This window comes from Vombatus ursinus, unplaced genomic scaffold, assembly GCF_900497805.2.
Source record: "Vombatus ursinus unplaced genomic scaffold, bare-nosed wombat genome assembly UNPS02010284.1, whole genome shotgun sequence".
NCBI lineage: Eukaryota > Metazoa > Chordata > Mammalia > Diprotodontia > Vombatidae > Vombatus > Vombatus ursinus.
The window spans coordinates 2,695,652-2,712,794 of record NW_020950062.1 but is presented as its reverse complement, the minus strand read 5'-3'; the positions used below and the strand labels follow the sequence as shown (position 1 = coordinate 2,712,794).

At 38.3% G+C, this 17,143-nt stretch overlaps 1 protein-coding gene and 1 pseudogene across 1 annotated transcript in view; one reads left to right on the top strand and one right to left on the bottom strand.

Moving 5' to 3' along the window:
• Window positions 1-843: 843 nt before the first annotated feature.
• LOC114037190 lies at window positions 844-2,035 on the top strand (annotated as a pseudogene).
• Window positions 2,036-13,895: 11,860 nt separating this feature from the next.
• Window positions 13,896-17,143, bottom strand: part of HAS2 (hyaluronan synthase 2) — a 37,650-nt gene continuing 34,402 nt past the window's right edge. Inside the window, exon 4 of the mRNA XM_027854045.1 lies at window positions 13,896-16,750. Coding sequence (XP_027709846.1) covers window positions 15,821-16,750 — 930 coding nt within the window. The 3' untranslated portion in view covers window positions 13,896-15,820. The remainder of the gene's footprint in view (window positions 16,751-17,143) is intronic.

Below are 17,143 nucleotides of genomic sequence, written 5' to 3'. Positions count from 1 at the left end.
CTCAGATTCCTTAACTTTAAATCTATTGTACTGTTGGGAGGAAGGAGGAAAGGAAGGAAAGAAGGAAGGAAGGAAGGAAGGAAGGAAGGAAGGAAGGAAGGAAGGAAAGAAGGAAGGAAGGAAGGAAGGAAGGGAGGGAGGGAGGGAGGGAGGGAGGGAGGAAGGAAGGAAGGGAGGAAGGGAGGGAAGGCGAAAAGAAGGAAAAAAGAATTTAAGCACCTACTATGTTCCAGGCACTGTGTAAAGTGTTTCACAATTATTATTTCATTTGATCCTGAAAACAACCCTGGGAGGTAAATGCTATTGGCATCCTCATTTTACAATTGAGGAAACTTGGGCAAACAGAGGCTAAGTGACTTTCTCAGGGTCTACAATTAGTGTGTGTCTGAGGTCAAATTTGAACTCAGGTCTAGATTGAAGATAAAGGAGATGAGAATTTCCATGGTAATCTCTAAGTGTTTTGGATTGCAATTTTGTGGTCATTTTTAAAAGTTATGCTTTAGAAAACAGTTTTTTGGGGACCAATTCCTAGACTGAGAAGAAAATCATAGAAACATAGAATGTCAACGATCTTAGAGGCCACCTAGTACAGCCTCTTCATTTTACAGATGAGGAAACTGAGGCTCAGAAAAATGAAGTGATTTGCCTAAGATTTCATAGCTGGAAACTGGCAGTCCCTTAGACTTGACCCCAGGACTTGTATCACCCAGTAGGATGTTTTGTTTTGTTCTGTTTTCTGCCCTAAATTGTGTTCTAAATGAGAAGCTGTAGATCCAGGATGAGTCAAAGCCACCTAATCCTTTTTGTACTGGAAGACACAGAGAGCAGATACCTCAACAATTCATGGGCCAAGGATTCTGGTCCAAGAGTTTTACGATCTTTCCTAGAGTTCTGGATGCCTTCTCGCAGCAATACTTAATCAGTAGTTCCTTCAGAAAGAAATTACTGTGCTTCTCAGATTGCAATCCCTGGTGCTTGAAGGAAACTATGGCAGTGCCCGTGTTCCCTATCTGCCATGCTATACACCCCCCCACCCGGGCTCTGCGCACTTTCACTATGGTTTTGTGTCTGGTCAATGATCCCCATGTTTCAAACACGCTTAAAACAGAAAGAAATAAAACATCAAAAAATAGAAAGTACAGAAAACGGGTTCCGAATCCAAGGACAACAAAGAAGACAGTTGATCAGGACTGGATGAGTGTTTACCCTGCTGCAGCACCATTTAAGCCCTTAGCAGTGCCTCTTCCTAGTCGAATGTGCTATCCAGTGGAAAAAGGAGTGCTCATGGCCAAGGAAGGAAACCTAGAACTTTTAAAGATTCCCAATTTCTTGCATTTGACTCCTCTAGCAATTAAAAGGCACTGTGCAGCTCTTAAAGATTTCTGCACTGATTGGCCAAGGGCATGGACAGTGATGAGAAATGTGAGAAGCATTTTCCCATCAAATATGTTTCAGACCTTCCAGAAGATTGTAACTTGCTATAGGTGCTATATGAAATGGAGCTGAGCACACACTCTTCCTAACAAAGCAGTGGTCAGGTCTTTATGATCCCAGGACCATCTCCAAAGCAAAAGTTATAACATTAAAAGTTAGACTTTCCAAACTGAATTTAGACTACCATGCAAAGAAGAAATTTGTTAAACTCATTGGAAAGTGGTGCCACAAGAACACGTTTGCTTACCATCACTACTGACAGGTGCCCTTTACAGAGACAAAATTATGACTATGCCATGTATCTATTGACAATATGATACCATGAATCATGGAAAACCGAAGACTGGGAGGAAAAGAAGACTGAAGCAGACGTGGAGGAATATGTGGGGGAGGAGAGCTGCTCAGAAAAAAATATCCTGAAGACTCTTCTCCAAATTAAAGCTTCAGAAAAACTACTGGAGTCACATAGGAGTTGCTGCTTGGTTCTGAAGAAGTTGGAAATTACAAAAAAATCTGATGTTGCACTTAAAATGAGGGTGATATTGAAAATAACTATTCTCAGTATAAAGAAGCAGTAAAGAAGCAATTGAATTTGATATGACTGCAATGTTGGTGGGAGAAAAATTCTTGCTCAGTCATAATTTGTTGTCAGATATTGGATGGTCTGATCTCTGTGATGATATATACACAATTTTAAATAATATATTAAAAACCACTCTTTTGTTCTAGAGTTAGAATTACTTCACACTTTTAAAGATATAAACACTTCACTAATGTCCCATAATTTTTAATGTCCCATAATTAGCAATAATTAAAAGTGAAATTGTTATCCCTAAAAAAAAAAAAAAAAGAAAGAAAGAAAGAAAGAAAGAAAGAAAGAAATTACTGTGTTCTTCACTCAAACTACTTTCCATCTAAGCCCTGGATGTTCATGTTGATAAAATGAGCCAGGCCATGGCAAAATGGGAAAGAAAGATCAGAGCTACTGAACTGGAAGGAATCCTAGGGGTCACGTAGACGAACCTCTCAGATTTTATAGACTAAGAACCTTGGACTCATATCTGAAGTCTTTTATACAAGGTCACAAAAGTAGTAAATGGCTCTGCAGCCAAGGTTTAAACCAAGGCCTTGTGACTTCAAATTCAGTGTTCTTTCACATTACACAGCAGCAAAGTTGTGTTTTCTCCAGTAGTGTGTCGTTAAATATTTAACAACATGCTCTCTTGAAGGGAAATGTGTATACAACACTTTTTTAAATTTAATCTACACTAGTGTATTTTCTCCATCACTTTTTCAAGTCTAAGCAATCCACAAAACGATAAATTGAGCCTTGTTTATTTCCAAGGTTTAAATATTCACATTGATTTTTTTAAAAAAATTTATCTTACTATTTAATTTTCTTTTATTGATAAAATGAATATAGAAACTTAATCAATGATAAAAGTCAAAGATTAGAGTGGTACTGGAAAAATTACCTTGGATTCTATGCTTCTCCATTAATGCACTTAATACTTAAGCATATCAATGATTTTATCAACATAGATAACCCTCAGAGGTCCTACAAAATGTGCAGGAGATTTCTTCATAGCCTTTTATTTATTTATTTTTCACATTGAAGTAAGCAAGCAAGACAGTTCCAGCCCTTGTTGGAACACCTTTGTTGCTCAATACCTCAGCACCCTCAACTGCCTCTAATCTGTAATTGGAAGGCTGGGGGGCAGAGCTATAAATTCCTCCTAAAGCTTTCCTTTCTATAGGGCTCCAAACTTTCCAACTAAACTCTTCATTTTCCCTCAACTGCTCTGTTTTATTTTGACTCCATAAAATTCATGCCCCTAAAACAGTCACCCTCTGGCAGCCAACCCCTCCCTTCCACTTTTCCATTTCCTTTTTTGTGTATGGTTTTTTCCCTATTTGATTGTAAGTTCCTTGAGGACAGGGACTGTCTGTCTTTTTCTCATTTATATCCTTAACCCTTAGCACACAGTAGGTGCTTAATAAATGTTTATTGACTATTGGCTATCTACTATTCCTGGCTCTGCTTTTGGAGCCTAAGCAAAACACCTATTAATATCTTTTTAACATGAAAGTTCTTCAAATATTCAAAGAAAGTTATCACGTCCCTCTTTAAAGTTTTTCCTCCTTCTAATAAGTGTCTCAAACTCAATACATCAAAGCACAGAATTTAGTGTCTTTTCCCCTAAACCGAACCCTCCTTCAAACTTCCCTCTTTCTGTTGAGGGCACCACCATACTTCTGATCACTCAGGCTTGCAACCTCGGAGTCTTCCTCGAATTGTCATTCTCCCTCATCTCTCAGCTTCTCTATCTGGCATAAATCTCACCTTCTTTCCTCACATACAATCCCTCCCCCCCAGCTCAGACTCTCATCATCCCTCAGTGGGACCATAGTGTAAGAGCCTCCTGATTGGTCTCCTCACTTGCAATATCTCGCCTCTCCAATCCGTTCTTCATGCAGCTGTCACAAATATGCCTAAAGTGCAAGTCTTTTGTCAACTATGTCACATGGATAATATTAAGCTTTCAGTCCTAAAAAAAACCAAACATATCATTTTTATATAAATGGTTTTCCATTCAGCCCTCCCACATCTCGTACAGTTGACTTTTTGAACCCAAGTGCAAGGCTTTAAAGTTCATCCTTCTAGCCTGTTGAGATCTCTGCCATATAAATTGTTAGCTAACTCTACCAGCTTCCTATCGTCTTTGAATCCAATAAGTATGACATGGCATTCAATGTTTTCTTCTGAGACCTTGATATAGTTCCATTGACTTTGAATTTTTTTAAAACCAAATGTAGGACTTTTCTTTTATCCCTCTAGTCTGTTGAAATCTCTTTGGAACCCAATTCTGCCATGTAAATTGTTAACTGGCCCTACCAGCTTCCTGTCATTTTCAAATTAGGTAAGCATGTCATGCTTTCTAATGCATTCATCTAAGACTTTAATAGACACTTTGAATGGTCCCAATGACATCATTCCATATTTTGAGTCTAGTCACTAAGACAGTTTTGAATTCCCCTTGCTTTGCTATTTTTCAATCCTCCTTTCTCAGAAAACATGGACTAGGTAATAAGAATGACCTAGAAGCTTTAAATATAGACCAGATGACAGTCAAAACCTGGAGCTGACTAAAGTATTCCATGAAGTGCCTGATTTTAGTATTTAGGGCAGATGTGAGTTTCAGAGTAAAGATATTTGAGATTTATCAATTCAGATTTATCAGTCTGGGTTGTTTACACTTTTGAAAAGAATCCCCAAAGATTTGAACTATTATAGTTTTTGGATAAAAACTCAAAAAATTTGAGTTTAGATGACATTGCTGCTATTTGCTAGATCTCTGACATTGGCAGGCCCCTTCTTCTCTCTGGGACTCAGTCTTTCCATCTATAAAATGAGTTGATTGGACGAGACAGCCTCTAAATTCTCTTCTAATCTAAATCTATGATCCTAGAAAGACATATTATCAATTCTGTGACCTTTCACTGCTGCAGAAGTCAGGTTTGTTGAAGGATTTCCACTTTAAAAGCTTTCCTTTATTAGCCTTGAAGAAACTGCAATTTCTCACCACAAATTGCCCCACTTTCTTTAGTAAGCATCAAAGGTTCTGCTTTCTGGTGCCCAGGAAGGTGCTACCCAACTATAGAAGCTGCTTTAAACTTAGTGTCCCTTAGGTGATCCTGAAATCATCTTTGCAATGACCTGCTCTTTACCTCTTACCTCAGCAACCACAAGATAAGCCAACTTTGGTACTCAGGAAGTCTGGACCCCAGCAGGCATACTGAGGCTGACTGACACCACACGGGATGTTTCTGTTTCCCTTTTTAACTGACTAGCATTCACAAAACCTGAGCACTTTGACAAGGTTTTCAGAAGTGAAGTCCCAAACTGAGCACTTTACCACATGAAACTGTGAGTCTTATCTGTCAAACCAGAAAAACACAGAATTATCTTTATTCCATGACACCCCTACACACCTCAATTTTCTCATCAATGAATTGAGTGTTTTAGATCATATCAGGGGTTCTTAGACTTTTTTGTGTCATGGACTCCTTTGACAATATGGTGAAGCCTTTGAACCTCTTTTCAAAATGTTTTTGAATGCGTAAAATAAATACATTGTACTGCAAAGGAAACCAATTATACTGAAAGACAGCTATAATAATTTTTTAAAAGTTTTTCAACCCCAGGTTAAGAACCCATTGACCAGATAATTATCTCTAAGATCTTGTCCAACTCAAACAGCTTCTAACTGGGCACTTAGTTGTCATGCTACCATGTTGCTTCCTCAAGGCTCCCATCTTAGGGACTGTTATGTCCATCTTATGTCCCCAGAGAAAAGACAATTTTCTGTCTGGATGAACAGCTCATCTTGATCTGACAGGTCACCTTCCTTTCAGCTTTCTGAGAAAAACTGTGACATTTATATTATAAATGTCTAAGGTTAAGGTTCAGTGACAACTACTTTAACCAAATCAACAATAAGTTCAGTCTAGGTCAAGTTAGTGAAACAGACCCCTCCCCTACCCCCTTCTGAAGTAATCATTCTCTTTTCCCCAATCATTAAAAAAAAAATGACCAAAACTGTTCCCAAAGACAGACTAAACCCACAAACTGCAAATTCTGGAGACATTTCGGGATATAATTTCTTTTTGACTTACCAGAGGAGTTAGACTTAAAAGGATAGACTTTGAAGATATTCTTGGTGACAAATAGGAAAAAAATGAGCCCATTCAGAAGCCATCAAAGGTGCCCATTTCTATAGCCAAGATCCATGACCAAATGGGTGAGAAATCCTAACTAGAAGACTTCTTCCATTACCTGTAGGTGATTATTCAAGTGATAAATTATCTTAGTTGTGGAAACAAAGGCTAGGGCTGTCCTTTAAAAAAATCAAGCTGATCTATATTGTGGCGTAAAAAGCAATAGATTTGGGGTCAGGCAACCCATGTTCAAATCCCAGCATTGACACTTGCTAGCTCTCTGCCCTTCAATAAATCATGTCATCTCTCCAATTGAATCTTAATTTCCCCATACTTAAAATGTAGCTATAATCCTTCTATTAGTTTCAATATATGGTTGTTGTAAGAATAAAAAAGGATATTGGCTATGAAAGGACAATGTAAAATATAAAATGCAACATTAATATAAGGGTAGCTTCTGGAGATCCCTCAATCTGAACCCCACTCAGCTTGATCAAGGTGCATGTTACTGTTGGGATAATCATGTATTCAAACCCAGGTCCATGATCCCTTTACTACTGTTTTTTTTAAATCATATAAGATGTATAGACATAAATTAAAAGCAAAGACATTTCATGGATTGAATTACAAGTCAGTAATAGGAAGCAACATATGAACTGTTCTTAGCATCAATTCCCAAACAACTACTGTCTCTATTTCTTAGGGAGCACCTGACTCACCTTCTGGTTAACTACTATGTCTCCCCAGGGGATAGTTCATATAAAATGATAGGATAATTTGATCCAGCCTAGGGAACTGCATTTTTCCACACAAAAATCAGACTATCATAGCAATAGGTCCCACCCCTGTTTTCAAGGGTAGGCTTGAAAGCATTGATCTAGCTGATCACTGGAATACTGAATGCCATTGCCTGCCATGATTATTACCATCATGATGGAATTCTAGTTGGGATGCTAGAGATCATTAAATAGATGCTATTTATTTTTCCTTTCTTTCCCAACTGATTCTCTATATCAATATCTTGTCCTTCTTGAGATTACCCAGAATAAAGGAAGCTGAGAGTTGGAAGGGACCTTAATAGTCACTTAATCCAACCCATACATGTAAGCAAAGGAACCACAGCATGCTATGCAAGTTATCATCCAGCCTCTGCTTGGAGGCCCAAATGCCTGTGAAAACTTCCTGTAGTTAGAGGCTCCTCATGGTATGAATTCATTCAGTCTTCCAGAGAGATGGTTCCAAAGAGAATATGGAGCCCATGTCTTAGACATGCCCTCTTAGTTAAAGTAATGGGCTATTTTCATATTTTAATATTATTGACATAGTATATATTATTGTTACTCATATTATGTCTATAGAGTAAAAATTTCATTCCAACAGTACTCTTTGTTGCTAGAAATTTTACTATATGTAATGACAATAATAATAGATAACATTTATATGGTACTAATTGTGTGCTAAGTGGTTAAGTTCTTTACAATTATTGTCTTAGTTGATCCTCACAACAATGGTGGGAGGCAGGTTATATGAGGAAATTGAGATAAACAGAGGTTAAGTGACTTGCCCAGGGTCACAGAGTCAGTGTGTGTGACTAGATTTGAACTCAGGTCTTCCAGACTCCAAGCCTAGTGCTCTGTGTACTATGGCACCACCTAGCTGCCCATAGGGTACCATAAAAGCTATCTAATCCAATCCCTTCATTTTATAGATGAGGAAACTGAGGTTCAGAGAGACAGAATGACTTACCCCAGGTCATATAGTTTCTTCATCTGTAAAATGAGCCAGAAAAGGAAATGGCAAACCACTCCAGTATCTTTGCCAAGAAAATCCCAAAAAGGGTCACAAAGAGTAGGGGACAATTGAAAAATGACTAAACAACAATACAATGAAGAAAGGTATATGGGATATCAAAGTTGAGATGTCAAACACACAATTGCCAGTTATGAAGTAGAGAGAGAGAGAGAGAGAGAGAGAGAGACAGAGAGAGAGAGAGAGAGAGACAGAGATCTAACCCAGGGACCTGACACATGGACTTGAAACAAAACACAACACCACACCCTAGTCCCTCCTCTTGTTCCAGTACTATCCCTACTCCAGACTGTGGATATTTGCTTGAGCTGAAACAGACAATCTGAGCCCTGGAATCACTCCAGGCTGCAGAAGCTTGCTGGGGCTTTGACAGAAAGCACAATGGTGGCAGTAGGGGAGCAGAGAAACCGAGGAAAAAGGGGCAGGAAATGTGTCTAAGCTTGAAATAGAGTTCAACTGCACACTTTCCTCTTCCTAGAGCCTTAGAGATGACTGAGAAATCAATCCCATAGCACCAACATGGTAGCTCTCTGAACTGCTATTACTGAGTCAGATAACTGAGGGGAAAGGGGAGCAGAGCACAACAGATTTTATTGTATGGAGGCTGCTGTGTGATCCTTACTAAGTCTTGGGGAAAGAGCTCAGCCTCCAGCTGAGTCTTGGGACAGAGATCTAGGCAGGTGAGCCATGAATTGTCCAGCACTGGAAGAGGCTGAGATACTTTAAGATCCAACCCCCAGGGAAACAACCATTAGAAGGGAGGGAGTCAGAAACTAACCAATAGGGGAAAATAAGGGGAGGGGACTGAAATTACCAAAGATTTCAAAAGAAAACTCAAAGAAACATAAGCAGATAAATCAACAGGGAAAACACTGACAGCAGAAGGAAATACGGCCTCAAGATCTAGTAAACATATTCAAGTATCCATGAATAAATACTGAAGAACAAAAGAAAATGATCCTATACCTCATGAGACAGAAGACTCTGTAGCAATTGAGGAGAACATGGAACCATGTGGTTTGAAAGAGAAATGAGAATAATTAGAGCAAAATTTATGGCCAAAAATAACAGGCAGAATAGAAAAACTTGAATCTGTGATGTCAAGTCATAACAAAGAAACAAAAGAGAGAATAATAGATTAAGAATGCAAATAAACAGATGTAAAGAACTATATATAAGAAGAGAAGCAAAATAGAATAAATAGAAATAAATAGAATAAAAGAATAAATAATTCTTTTAATAGAATTAAAAAAATACTCACTTAGCAAGCAAAACATATGGATCACAAGGAATAAAATGTGTAAAGACATCCTAAGGATCATAGGTCTCCCAGAAAAACATGAGAGACAAAAAAACCTTAATGCCATAATGAAGGAAATAATAGAGGAGAACTTGCCAGCACTTCTAAACATAAAAAAATAAAATGCCAATTGAAAGAATTCACAGATCGCCTCCAGAACAAAAGGGAGAACTTGGACCTAGGGAGGAGGATTTTGAGGCAAATGAAGAAAAGGAGGAAACCAGGGGGAGGATATAGATCAGTGGTGTGTTGCATAATTAGAGACATGTTTTTTGGAAGTATGCCCTATCATGTGGCAATGTTATCTATGTTACCTGCATGAATTGGTATTGTTCTGAGAGTGAGGCACAACAGAAAAAGGGAATCTGCCGGGCAAGCTTGCAGAGCAGTGGCAGAAATAGCCTAAAAAGGAGAGTCTAGAATGGGTACCTTGAAAGTTTTGATTACATGAGGATTGTTGTTCATCCTTTGTTTTGGAGGAGGACCAGTGACATCACAGGGTGATATCTTGACTTGTGAGTGAATTGGACTCAAGTGAAGCAGAATTGCATAAAGTCATCAGTTTCACTCTCTCTTCCACATTCATCGAGGTCCAGTAGCAAAACAAAAGTCAAAATGACTAACAATGGCTTGGGACGCAGTGGATGATCTTGTCATCTTCAGTGTCTGGCCAACCTCTAAGCCCTCCACAGAACCTACTTCAGCCACCTTCTTGGCTGGTTGGAACAAATTGTTCTCATCTACCAATTCCACTGGGGCAAGTCTCCATATGCTTAGGGAAGACATCCATTAATTCACCAATGAGACTGAGGCCCATCAGTCAACGCTCAACATGATTTAGCTATCTACTGAAATGGTTTACTGGGATATGGCTACTGTCCATGCTACAGCTTCTTGGAGCCACAAGTGAGAGTTGAGTGCCAGGTAGACAACAAGGGTAGATGAACAGCTCTGGAAAGGGCTCAGGTAGCCCTCACACCAGAGGTGTTAGTCCTCCTTGAACACCTCATACAATCCATGAGGATTACAGAGAATATGCAGAGACTAGATAAGTGAAAGGATCATGAACCAGAGAATGGGGTTCTAAAGTAGAAAAAGAGAATGGTTAATGAAGAGAGTAAGAGAAACTATTTGAAGAAGGACACAAAAAATGAAATTTAAAAGAAAAACCTAATGAATAGGACTAATTGAAATAGAGGACTAAAGGGAGAATCTACTTCACTAAAATGAAAAAGAGGAGACAAAGAATGAAATAACCAGATAAAAGCAAGAAAGAAAATGGGAACAATAAGCATAATTCCAAAGGTAAAGAGGTTTTAAAAAAGGAGGGTTTTTTTTTAATTGGAGTGAGGAGAAGAGAGCTAGTGAGAATAAGACCACTTTAAAAAAGCATGAGCAAACATAACTGTACACTGCATTTACATCACAAGAGGGAAAAATATGATTTGAAAAAATACATATTGGACACAAATGTAGGAAAATATAAACCTAATTCACATAACTTTAAATGTGAATGGATTAAATAACACAATAAAAATACATTTCTTACAAAAATACATTTAAATAACAAAGATGTGCAAAATAAAACTGAAGGAATAGAAAAAATATTTTTACTGTGCAACAAATTAATCCAAAAAATCAGGAATTATCATACAATCTGACAAAACAAAAATACTCAGTAAATGTTTACTAATGTCTTATGTGCTAGGCCCTATGCTGAGCTGTAGGAATACAAAGAATGACAAAAGCATAGTTTCTGCCCTCAAGGAGCTCACATTCTAACAGGGAAGACAACATGCAAAAAAGAAAAAGCACGTATAATATCTATGCAGTGTAAATGTAAGTCAATTCCAGATGGAAAGGCACTAGGATTCAGGAATGGAAACCTACACTAGTTGTTTATGTTGGTAAAGGCACTTAATCTCTTTTATTCTATTCTCTCATCTGTTTGTAATCTGAGCCTTTAAGCCAATTTTCACAGGATTCTCCTCATTAGTGGAGATTGATTATTCAATGATCTATCCATACCTGGGTAAGAGGAGAAGTTGGTGAGAGCTTGGGAGAAAAGAGATCATGGTTTTCTGACTTCCAGGGAGAAGACACGTGGAACCAGATTCTCTTCAGATCCATGAAGAGAAAGAAAAACTCTTGGAAGAGGCTGTCACAAGGAACCAGTACCTCGATCATGTCCCTATCCTCAGCTTACCACCCAAGAGACTTCAGAGAATATATTCTTGAGTGAGATCTAGGATTCTCTCTTGGTTGAGCTGAGATTTCTCACTTCTGATGGGAGAGCTCATTTATTCTGTGTATATTCTAGTATATATTCTCATATGTATACCTCCTCAGATTTCTGGTTTGCTATTGACTTGGATAAATGAGTTCATTTGCTATGTATGATCATTGTGGAACTGACATTTGGGAAAAGAGTCAAGTCTTGGATATATAGCTTGGGACACTCCTTCCCTACTAAGGAAGAATGATAAAGAGCACAGCTCAAACCTAAAATTTATTTCACCTAGACTAACAATGTTAAGGGGGAGGTGGAAAGATAAAATTCTAGCCAGATATGTTGTCTCACTGAAAACATAACGGCCAGCCTGCCAGGAGAAGGATGAGGAAGAGATGACTCTGGTGATAACTACTCATGTTTCTCTGAAAACCACCTCTAGACCGAACCATGTGGACATACATAACCTACACAGGACAAAAAATAATTATGTTATTTGCCTCACAGTTGTAATAAAATACATAAATTGTGTAGCACTATACAAATAAGAGCTAGCACAATTATCATTAGTATTCCATAATTGATGGCTGATTCTCATATACCTCATTAGAGAGGCAGAATAATAATCCAATGGATAATGATGGACCTGGAGTCAGGAAGACCTGGGTTCAAATCCTCTCTGACAATATTTGCTATAGTGGTGGGCAAATTCATTTAGCCTCTCTAAACCTCAATTTCCTTACATGTAAAACAGGCTTTTGTCTACCTCACAGGATTGCCAGTGATGAAACTAAAATATGATATCATATAGAAGACACTAAATGTTAGTGGCTAAGGAAATGACTTTGGGCTTTTAATGACTATGCCAGTGGGAACCAAGCTCTGTCTAGACTCACCAGGCTGGAAAGATGCCAAATGTTGTCTGGCAATGGATTGTGCTTGTGATCCCTGGTCCAGATCAGGTGAGTTTAAAAAGAATCATCAGGAGAGGGCTGGATAGAATGCAACTTGGTTGGAGAAAGATTTCACTTCAGGGGTGGGGAACCTGCGGTCTAAAGACCACATGTGACCTTCTAAATCCTTATCTGTGGCCTTTTCACTGAATCCAAATTTTATGGAACAAATCCTTAAGGTTCCCCACCCCTGTGTCTAAGGAGCTGGGGGAATGCTCATGCCAATAAAATCCCCCATCTTTTTAGATAGTGAAATAGCCTCGGTAGCCTGTACATGACATCCTGCTTCACTCCACCTTTTGGCTTCCTTGGCTACCTTCATCATTCTGCTTTTTTATGCCACCTCCTGAAGGAGAGGTTTCCCAGTCCCCCATCACATCCTTTCCTCCACATGTATGAAGACCCCATTGCTTTCCTTCTAGGGAATTGCCTTCCATTTATACTTTATATATTTTCTATGTACATAATAATTTCTATGTTGTTCCCCCTATTAGGACTTCTTGAGGATAGGCACCATATGTTTGCTTTTCTTCGTAACTCCAGGACATAGCATAATGCCTGGCACAGAGCAAGCCCTTAATAAATGCTGGTTCACTGGTTAGAGTCATGAAAGATAGAAGTGTCTAACAATGGAAAAGAAAATCAGAGTAGTGTGAAAAGAAGAGAAGATGATAAAGTTGTAGTGAAATGGAAATACAGTTACCCTTTAAAAATACTCAGAACCATAGTCAACCACCCCAAAATGATATCTGTCTATAATAATTTTTCCAAGTACCTTTAAAGTAGGAGAACAGAACGGAAAAGGGAGGCAAGGGAAGAAGGAGGTGGGAATAAATTAACTAGGTTAATTATTTTTTGTTGTTATTCAGTCGTGAGCAACTCTTCATGACCCCATTTGGGGTTTTTCTTGGCAAAGGCACTGGGGTGGTTTGCCATTTCCCTCTCCAGCTCATTTTACAGATGAGGAAACTAAGGCAAACAGGGGTAAGCGATTTGCCCAGGGTCACGTAGCTAATAGGTATCTGGAACCAGATTTGAACTCAAGAAGATGAGTCTTCCTGGATCCAGGCCTGGAACTCTATCCGCTGAACCACCTAGCTACCCTAGGTTACTAGTACTTAGAGTTAATTGAAATGGGCAATTTTGACATCTTCTCAAAAGCTAGATTTCACAGAGGTGTGAATTTCTACTTTAACATGACATAAATCATCAATAACTTTTGCTGCCCTGGGCAGCTGTAAACATTTCCATAAACTCATGCTCTGAAATCAAATCCAAGGGGAAAAAGAAAATAGCAAGGATCTTATCAAAAATATTTTATTTACAAAAAGAATCAATTTTACTATACATCCTATACTGGAAATACATTGAATAATTGCTAAAATAAATACAGGCAATTAATTCAACCTTTTTATAGAATGAGAGAATTTGACATTTGAATGTTATCAAATCTTAACTTAGAACATAAATAGTTAAAAAGGTAAAATCAAGTTTTAATCTAGTTTTTTTTTGAATGGCTGTGTTGTTTTCTCACAGGTTCATTAACTGCTAAGCATTCTGTTTTTCAGACAATTGTGAACCTTGAATTAAGACAAACCAGAAGGTAGTGAGCATGTACAGCTCTCTCTACAGCAGAATTTCATGTGGGTGCCCGCATAAAAAGGAAGTGGAAAAGACGGCTAATTCATTAAAACACCCAAATGGTTTCTGCTTGACCACAGGGCTTTTTAATGTCACAATCCAAAGGGTACCTACTCGTTCTATGGGTTCCAAACATGTTTTTAACACAAGTCTACACAGCACAAAGTATAGGGAAAGATTTGTAGTGCCAGCCACCAGTCTGGATAACTGAGGCCCTAAAGTGGAGTGTGTGTGTGCGTGCGTGTGTGTGTGTGTGTGTGTGTGTGTGTGTTTGGGGGTGGAGGGAGGGTGGGTACCCAGAATATACAGTTTGGTTTTCTATATGCCCAGATTCAAGAGATAGGTACCAGTCTTCTCCTTCCCTTGTACTGTGTAGCTATGTCAATGTAAGTCAAGAGAGGGAGAGTTGAGGTAATCAGTATAATTCATAACCAAATACTTTTGGAGGGAAATCTTCTGATTTGAATTAAATAGGATATTGATCAAAAGGCTCCAAGACCACTACATTGTGCCCAAATCTTTTTGATTTTGACCACATGGGGCTGGTTTTACCCTCTGTCTACACAGGCAGAGTCAAGTGGAAGTTGAACAATTATCTATTTGGAAAATCTGTATGACATGTCAGAAAAGAGCCAAATAATTACTTTAGCTCTTCACTTTGCTTGGTCTATGTAGATATTGACTGTAGGTCCAAAGGATATTAAACTTAATCTACTGTGCATTTTCAAACCCACAAAGATACACACATTCTGAACAGTGATGTGTGCCTAGCATTTTCCTTTGAGAACCAGGGTTCCCTTTAACTCAGTTATGACAAAATTGCACTTATTTACCCCTTTGGCCTTGATTTAAAATGACATATTTTAGATGCATACAAAAATATGATTTTTTTTTCCTCCAGAAAAGTTGGACAATTTTATTAGCCTTTTTGAAATAGAATGGAAGTCCAAAGGTAAAAGACTGAAATCTAAATTGCCTTCTCGTAGAAATAACTATTCAATTTAAAAGGCAGAGAGAAACGTTTTATTCTTTCTGTTATGAACAGCATCAGCCAACAAAGCTTCACATTTTGGGCAGGTTTGTTTTTTGTCTTTTAAGTATGAATTCTTTTGAAATCTGTCTAAAAAGGAAGTACAGGTGGGTTTTGGCAGAAAAGTAGAATAAAGAATATGCAAAAATTGTGTTGGAAAAGTCATCATACAAAACAAAAACACACAATACAATAGTATAAAAATACAGCCAAGCCATTGGGCTTTCAAATTCTCCTTTGGCATTGTGTTTGGCAGACTAAAACAGAAGACCTTTTCTAAAAATTCTTTTTAAAAAAATCTATCAAAACAGTCCATAAATTAGGTTGTGAAAGTTGAAAGAACTTTTCCTTGAGATTTCCAATGCTTTTCTTGCTTGAGAACCCACATAAGCATGACTAGTGAGGTATATGAGGCAAAACACTGTCAGGCATATGCACAGTAAAGAAAAAAGTGCACAAACAAAGAATTCATCTCATTTTCATAGAAATAACAGGTTAAATCTGAGTTTATCCTTGTTTGATCTATCATTTTACTTTGGCAGAATCAAAATAAACCCATAGAAATTGAATGTTCAAGTCCCAGCAGCAGTGAAGTATTTCCCTTGGTGACATTATCCAATGCCCCCAGTTCGTTATAGTCCCTACAGAAGATGACTAAAGTGTTGCGTGTATGTGTGTGACTGCAAACTTTAAGAAAAGTAACCTCATACATCAAGCACCATGTCATATTGTTGCTCCTTCTTCCGCCTGCCACACTTGCTGATGAGAACCACGTATAGAGTCAATAGCATAACCCAATAGCATGCATAGACTAATGAACCGATGATAAGAACTGTCTGTTTAGAATCACTAAATTCCTTTTTGGACTCCCTGTAAATGGTGAAAATTACACCACCCAGAAGGATTGTAAACCAAACAGACACTGGGATGAGTCCTATAAAATTAACAACAATGGTTTTCCTTCCTGATGTGCCCCACCCTGCCTTGTTTATGGTGGCAATGGCAAAAATCTTTGCTGGGAGTAAACTTGACATATACAACACTGAATATAAGGACATGAAAACCATGACGATATTTCCTCTTAGGCAGCTGGCAAAGGAAGCCTTGATGAGGCCCACAAACTGGACAGTCAATAGAAAAAGGAGAATATTCCAAATTTTCCCCCGATAGAATAGCTGGATAACTGTGGCAATGAGGAAGAAAGGAAAGAATCCAGTGATAACTGCTTCATAGGTCATCCACAAATGATGTTTATGGAACCACATGGCATTGTACAGCCACTCCCGGAAGTATGATTTGCTCCATCGGGTCTGCTGGTTTAGCCATCTCAGGTACTCTATGGGTGTTTCTGTAAGGCACTTAGATCTGGCAGTGTATTTTGTGGCATACCCCAGGCTCAGCACTCGATTAGTCAGATGTCTGTCATCTCCAAAGCTACAGTGGTTGCCCATAAATTCTTGATTGTACCAGTCTTCTACAAATTCATGAAGCAAAGAGTTTCTGTACATTCCCAGGGGTCCACTGATGCATTGTACACAGCCAAAATAGGATTGACAAGCTCTCTCTATGTTAAAAGCCATCCAGTATCTCACACTGCTAAGGAAGGAGATCCAAGAATCGTATTTGTTTAAAATCTGCAAACAAAAACAAAGTAGAAAGATTAAGCATTGGTAAAAGGAATATATCCAAGGCCCAGTGCCCAGACCCAAATCTACTGAGTACCATTTTTTCCATCTCCAACGCTGGTCAGTTTGACAGTCCGTCACTTTCCCCCTTCCTAAGTTTCAGCGCTAAAGTCTTCTGATTTTCTTGCTTTTTTTTGAACGTCACAATAGTGCTTCTTTTGGTAAGTGATTCCTTTATCAATCTTTTTTTTTATTGATTTTTCTGAGCTCAATCTTTAGTCTCCTATTTTTTCCTCCCTCAACTTTACATACCAACTTAATATGGAAGCCTGATTTACTCCAACTCTGCCCAACTTCCAACTTATCTTAAAATGTATTACTGCCTTCTGTCTCCCACACTTT